The sequence below is a fragment of the Limulus polyphemus genome, unplaced genomic scaffold (assembly GCF_000517525.1).
Source record: "Limulus polyphemus unplaced genomic scaffold, Limulus_polyphemus-2.1.2 Scaffold3640, whole genome shotgun sequence".
Lineage (NCBI taxonomy): Eukaryota > Metazoa > Arthropoda > Merostomata > Xiphosura > Limulidae > Limulus > Limulus polyphemus.
In genome coordinates this window covers 1-7,704 of record NW_013669250.1, presented here as the reverse complement: position 1 = coordinate 7,704, position 7,704 = coordinate 1, and the positions used below count along the sequence as shown (strand labels likewise).

General features: G+C 35.0%; 1 protein-coding gene across 1 annotated transcript in view; it reads left to right on the top strand.

The window, feature by feature from the left end:
• LOC106469748 (myosin-10-like) overlaps positions 1-6,975 on the top strand; it is a gene marked incomplete at its 3' end in the record, with an annotated part of 75,698 nt that extends 68,723 nt beyond the window's left edge. Inside the window, exons 3-5 of the mRNA XM_013930258.2 lie at positions 1,740-1,767; positions 2,841-2,946; positions 6,946-6,975. Of these exons, the coding sequence (XP_013785712.1) occupies positions 1,740-1,767; positions 2,841-2,946; positions 6,946-6,975 (164 nt within the window). The remainder of the gene's footprint in view (positions 1-1,739; positions 1,768-2,840; positions 2,947-6,945) is intronic.
• Between the last annotated feature and the right edge of the window lie 729 nt (positions 6,976-7,704).

Here is a 7,704-nt window from a genome sequence, read left to right as displayed (position 1 = left end):
TGTTTTTCTTGAGGAAACATTCTAACTACGCATGCTTATGCAGCAGGTTCTCGGTCAGAAAGCGTAACGGTCGTACATACAAACAAGCAGAATAATAGTATAGATACTTTGACGTGTGTTGTGTTTTAACTTCTCTTTGGATATAAGTGCACGTTCTAAAAGTCGATTACAATGCATTTTACAGTTCAGGCTATGTAATTTTTTTTGCTGTTGGTGTATGTGGCAATTAAATGCTTACATTTATAGATGTTTTCAGTTAGTAAAAAATGAATACGTGCTTTTTTGACTAAGCTTAAGAAAAGTTAATCTATCAGTTAACCTTAGTACACATGTGGCTGTTATGATTAGATCTCAGAGGAGAAACAGAGAGTTAAGAAAATGAAAATAAGTAAAAGAATAAATAAAAAAAAAGAAAAAATAAGGTAAAGCCGAAACTCGACATCGTGATTGCTGTTCTTCTGTTAACATTCAGTAAGAAAATAGCTTTCTGTGCTAACATGCATACAGAGGAATAAAAACACACCTGTAAAATATTTAACACGTTAACTAAGCTGTGTTGTTATGGCTTGCAGTTTGTTGTCAGCTGCTTTTAATTCAGTATTTCAAGGTGTATACACTTCTGTTCCTCTTGCAAAACAATACATGTATCGTTATATATATATATTTCGATGCTGTTAGTGACAGGGCTAAGATTCGGTATTTGGTAATTTACACCTGAATAATGACCTTATACGACTCTTTGGATAAACGGCCTCAAAGTATCTAATTTAGAATTTCTGACCGGAAGGAGGGCAACCAGTTAAAAAAAAACATCTCACGCGCTGGCTTCTTTAACCCGAATGTTGGAGTTGACTGTGTGGCAACTGAGCGCGAACCATGGATGTCCAGATTCACTGTCTGGCACGATAACCATTTAGCCACGCCGTATACCTTTTGCAGTTAAAACTGAATCATGTATTGCGAGTTATTAAACAAATACAATTGTTTTGATATATTTTTTTAATTTAACAACTACAAATTGTTATTCGATAACTACAAATGCACGTACAGTGAACAATGAACGACTGTAAAATAGAAGGGGAACTAATGTTTTACCAAATAAAAGAATCATTAACTAAATAGATCTTTCAAAAGTCTAAACTTTGTCGACATGCCGAATTACGCTGCATTATGTAGACTACCATTACAATAGCATAGGTAAGAAGAAATCCTGTTGGCACACAGATTTGTATTGCATTGTACACATAGTTATGATGTTACAAAAACGCGTATGCTCTACAAATTACAAAAGTAAAAACCTTATAACTCGAGTGCTTTCGAAAGGTAGATATTTCTTCGTTAGGGTTACATATAGGTGCGACTAAACCTGTAGCACATGATAAACATCAGGATAGAACATTTAAATTGAAACTACAACGTATCACTCTGGTTTGAGTCACATTGCATGCACGAAACTAGGGCACTTAAAATTAATTTGTAAACTTTTTTATTTCATTATTTTTTTAATAGCTTGTTATGGGAGGAGGCTTTGGTCCAGAAATATTTCACCTAAATTTTAGATGTTACATTGTTGTAATGATGCACGCATAAAGATCATACCTGGATTACGAGATATACTCGGTTCGTGGTCAATGGCCAGAACATTGCACTGCTCAGAACATCTCAAGTAACGAACGTGAGTTACTCATGAAGTATCATGTTTTTATAATAGAAGCTAACCTATTTCTTCTTCGTTTCAGATCGAGAGGATCAGTCCATCCTATGCACGTGAGTTAATTTTTATTCTCAATATCTCTATCTGAACTGAAAACAGCCATTAAATATTGATCTTCTTACATCTTGATATTGTAATGGTTCTGTAGGAGCAGAGAAAGAAAATGTTTAGATGTTTAGGAAAAACAAACATTTTCAGATTCAGATTTAACAACAACAACAATAATAATAGTATTATTTGTTTTATATAAAATAGTTTACTAGTTTGTGTTTCACAACCAAACAATGGTAGTGTACCCATTTTGTATCTGCTACAGCTAATGAACTAACTACATTTTTATTTTAACTGGAAACACCCATTTTGTATCTGTTACAGCTAATGAACTAACTACATTTTTATTTTAACTGGAAACACCCATTTTGTATCTGTTACAGCTAATGAACTAACTACATTTTTATTTTAACTGGAAGCACCCATTTTGTATCTGTTACAGATAATGAACTAACTACATTTTTATTTTAACTGGAAACACCCATTTTGTATCTGTTACAGCTAATGAACTAACTACATTTTTATTTTAACTGGAAGCACCCATTTTGTATCTGTTACAGCTAATGAACTAACTACATTTTTATTTTAACTGGAAGCACCCATTTTGTATCTGTTACAGATAATGAACTAACTACATTTTTATTTTAACTGGAAACACCCATTTTGTATCTGTTACAGCTAATGAACTAACTACATTTTTATTTTAACTGGAAACAAATCATTCTCGGACAGCACAGAAACACATCACGGATTAAGTAATATATGTTGTTCTGCCTCAAATCATCTGAAAATGTAATATAAATAATAAATCAGTTTTAATTTATCTGTATCCTAGTGCGACAGCGGTAAGTCTTCGTATTTACAATGCTAAAATCAGGGGTTCGATTCCCCTCGGTGGATACAGAAGATAGCTCGCTGTGGCTTTGCTATAAGATAACATATACACATTTAATTTATATAAATCAAAGAAATATTACTTCTTATTTATTGTTTGTATTGTTTAATAAATAAAAGTACTATACATATATAATATATATATATGTCTGTGTGTGTGTGTGTTCCTTCCTTTGAACAGAGGCGAGTCCGGAGCAGGGAAAACAGAAAACACTAAAAAAGTTATACAGTACCTTGCCTACGTAGCATCATCCAAGCCACGATCAACCACTGCAGCACTGCATACGGTAATTGTTTTTTTTTGTATACTTTTTCTTATTGTATTTTGTTTTGTCCTTCCTCAGTATAATCACATCGACTACACATTTACCTGTTGTTGATGAAGTTTCTTATTTCAAGTAACTGTGTCGTGTTACTATGAAAACTGTGAATTTAATTTTTGTTTGGGGAAGCTCCAATGTGTCACATCGCTACCTTACATTTCAGTTGCGAAGCACTCGGATAACTTTGATTTTATTTTAAAATATCAGTTGTGTGATAATAAATGTGTTCAGTGGCTGTCATGCTCATTAAAGACGTTAAATGTTGAATTAGTTGTGACTACGGTCATGGTGACTTCAACTCCATGTGGAATAGTTGTTACTCAGCGCAAACACTAAACACTGTCGAAATTGTTTGATGTATTTGTTTGTGGTATTAGGCATTTATTTATACATATATTTTCAGCCGCGGCATAGCGGCTCATAGAACGGCTCTGGGTTTTTCAAGTATAAACTTTTAGCTCATAGCTCTGTCATCTCTTGAGCGATTTGAAATCTAATTACAGTTTTGGACTGAGGAGATCAAACCCTTTCGATTGATGTATTTGATCGCTCCCAAGGTCTCATAGATTAATTTACTCTAATTCTGCCTAAAAGAATTTCAATTTGAGGGTAGGCTGGTAGAAATCCTGATGAGTAGAAAAATCGAATCGGGTATACGCGCGCCTCATGCTTGGTATTGCTGGCGCGCAAAAATATAGCTAATAAAAAATAAAGGTCTCATGGATTAATTTACTCTAATTCTGCCTAAAAGAAGTTCAAGTGCCGCGGATATTGAGGATTCCCTCTTGTTTTGTAAAAGAGAGAGAGAACGAAATATGATGATGGAACCAGTATGCCCCCTTCTCCCTGATACATACTTACGGAATGAAATACGCTATTTATCCAAGACTTCTAATAAGTAATGAAAAGTTACTCTATTAAAATAATTGAATGGGTAAAACAAGAATAACGAAAACAAAAATTAGACGACGCATATCGTTTAAAAAATATCAAATGACATTTTAAAACTACTTATGCAACGAACGTACAATTTAAAAAAAAATATTATGTCGGGTTGCTGATTGAAAGTTCCAAGGTTCGAGCCCACAGTGTGACACTTAACCAACTCCACACTTTCAGGTGTGGGGTCGTTATAAAGGTAGCAATTAATTCCGTTATTCTAGTAAGAGTAGCCGTATGAGCAGCGCATGCTTTCTTACTGGTCATCAGTTCTAAATTAGGGTCGGCTATGCTTAAACCTTGGAGTCTCTCTAACCTGTTATAATGTGCCGTTCAGGCTGAAAATACCAAATACTTCTGTCATTCTTTTTTGATGGTAGTAACTTACTGTATTCTGTACAGCTTTTCAGCGAAACAAGTATTTATAAGAGAAAAAAAAGTTTAATGTCATATTGAATATTAATTACAAACACATTGAATTGCTCTGTTTGGAGGGTCAGTGTTTACTACACCGTTAGAGCCATACCGGGATAAAGGACTGCCTTTGTTCCAAACACTTTCCTCAAGTGCAGAGCCTCTCCAACGAAATGGGCACAAGTAGACTTTTCAAGTAGCACCCCTTTTACTGCAGTCTGTCTGTCTATGCCACAGCAAGGAACTCGCTAATTAGATTGGAGCGTCTTATATCGGCAGTGTTAGATGTTTATGTAACACATATGGTTTCCAATTGTACATACCGTAATTCTAAGATTGCTATGAGTGAGAACTGACCCACTAATTACATCAAATTTTTTTTAATAAGTATTTTTAAACTCCTGTGAATAACTTGGAAATAGAGCTGTGATTTGTAAATGTCTACACTCAAGATCAACTAAAACTTGTCAACTCGTGGGCTTCCACTAATCGAATAATGGGATTTGACTCTCACTCTTATAACGCACCGACGGCTCGACAGTGCGAAGCGCGATTTTGTTTTGGCCGTAAGAGGGCGCAAGCCACCGAGCTTCGGATCCACAGTCTGAACTTAATGTTAAATTTCTACTGATGTGTTGCCATTGTTCACTCTAGAGTTAGTTTAGGAAAACCTTATGTTTTGAGGCTTCTTTTTACGAACCTCCTAAATATACGTATCTTTATGTTTTGAGGATATTTATACGAACCGGCAGAACAAACTAACTGTTTTTAGCCGTTTCGTTATATACCCAATCGGAATGTATATGATACCTCAGATACTACTTCATTTTTCCATTCAGTTCTAACTGGTTTTGGTGTTACTTCATAGTCGTAACCCATTAATTACTGATTCGCCGTATAGGGTACGGTCCGCCTTCGGCAGTAGAATACGAGTGTGCTGCATACAGTGTACGGCTTGCAAAAATTCCGCGTGCATTTAAAGCAGCCGCAATCAAAGGGTCAAAGTGGACGACACCAAGGGAGGAAGAGGTCAACGCTGAACCTGACCCTCCCTGGTCCAAAACATGGACCGAATCACGATGATGAAGAAGAAGAATGTGGACATCACGGTAGTAATGGTGTATCGTTGTAAAGTTGGATTAACATACCTAACGTAGTTGAAGTTGTAAACGTGTATTGAGAGCCGTCAAGGTAGTGGGTGATTGAGTCCTTGGTTGTTGAATGATTGAGAGCATTCTTTCTTCCAAAATCCCCGAATAGTTCGTTTGTACTGGTTTGTACAAGTACCTCGACGAAAGAAATCTATTTAAATATCCGGTTCGCCCACATACTCTCTCTCTCTCTCTCTGTTTACACACGTGGCTTACTCCATAAAAGTAGCTTAAGAAGAACAAACATTTCGTACGACAGAAACAGGAAAGAACGTTTTCCGTGTTGTTGTTTATTACAAATAAACTTAAGAATGCAATTAGCAATAGATGGGCTACGTTTTCGCAGAGACGAAAGTTTGTAAATATTTTAAATTTGTAACGAAAATTACCTCGTTTCTTGTATTACATGTTATGCACCAAATCGTGTTGTTATCAAGACCTATTATGTATGTGATCAATACTTCGCATTGTTTGTCGTTAATTACGTGGAAGTACGGTTCAGTCGCATTATTGAAATACCGACATATTGTGGTCCTTGTTAGCTCAGCGGTGACCTTAAGGACTTATAACGCTAGTTCGATCACTGCGTTGGACGCTTCGCGGATATCCCACTGTGTAGCTTTACACTTAAAACAAAAACAAATTCACATTTTACAGTACGCGTTCATTTCTTTGATACAAACAAACTAGGCTTAACTAAAATATGGCCGCCCATATATTTTATTATCTTATACGTACATATAGTGCTACGTAGTTTGTGTGTGTTGCACCCTCATGAGGTGAAAGAACCCTCATTAATAGCTCAAGGGGTTAATGAAGCTTCACTGTAAGGTATACAACACCGAACGCGCACACCAACAAACCGTACTCCGTAAAACACAAATGTGTAAAGTTTACTGTCAAAGTGACCCAACTGCTTGATGTGCGCAACTGTGAAACTTGAAGACATCTTGGAAAAAATCCAGCACTCCTGCTTCAGTGTTATGAACGTACTTAACACATGTTTCATCCTGGTTTTTATTTTTGTAACATTTATCTTCTCAAATGAATACATACAACTTCCTTATGTAACTTAACCTGTACCGATGTTCAATTAGTATTCAGTTTTATCAAGTTATTATAAGTTTTTTGTTTTTTTTCTTTCTTTAAATGTGTCTTAATGCTTTGACATGCTGTGTGTAATCTTACTAAATTTAATGGTCTTAACCTCTACCTTTCTCAAATATATGATAATTTTATATTCCTAGTTTCGATGCATGATTTTTTTCCCTACTAATTGCTATCCTTAACTTTTATATAACTAATTTCACTAAAAATCTGGGTATTATCAATTGCATGAAATAACTTATTTAACACGTTTCTGTCAAAAGAGGTGTTTTGTTAACGATTTCTTATAGTTAAAAGCAGTATGTATGTATCTGTTATTGACATCCTCTCTTAACTAACTTTTTTTCCACAGGCACAGTTACCACCTGATGTGTTTCTCCAGGTAATAACAATAAAACTTAACTTCCGTTTTTTCTCTTGTTTAACTTTGATACGTATGTATGTTGTCCGTTACTGTTTAACTTAAGTTTTTTGTTCTATAACATTAACAGAATCCTTAACCGAACTATATTTCAGGTGTACTTCAATGTCATGTTTACCTTAATTTTCTATAAACAGAAATTATGTATTTACAATTCATGGGCAGTATGTTTTTCCGATGCCTGAGCCATCAGACTCATTAGCAAAAACTTGTGTTTAAAGTCCTTCCAGTGTGTTAAGTAGTCATTTACAATTTCGCCATTTTGACAGTGTGTGTGTGTGTGTGTAGTAAAAAGCGCAAGTACGATGTACCTTTCAAACAATGGAGGAAGATTGTTATGTGCTGTCAAAAAAAACATTTAAAAAGTATTAAACAACAACAACTTCGGTACATTTAGCATCCTCCTTATAATGACCAAGTATGATAATATTGTATTAAACAACAACTTTGGTACATCTAGCATCCTCCTCATAATGACCAAGTATGATAATATCGTATTAAACAACAACAACTTCGGTACATTTAGCATCCTCCTTATAATGACCAAGTATGATAATATCGTATTAAACAACAACAACTTCGGTACATTTAGCATCCTCCTTATAATGACCAAGTCTAATAATCCTATTAAACAACAACAACTTCGGTACATTTAGCATCCTCCTTATAATGACCAAGTCTAATAATCCT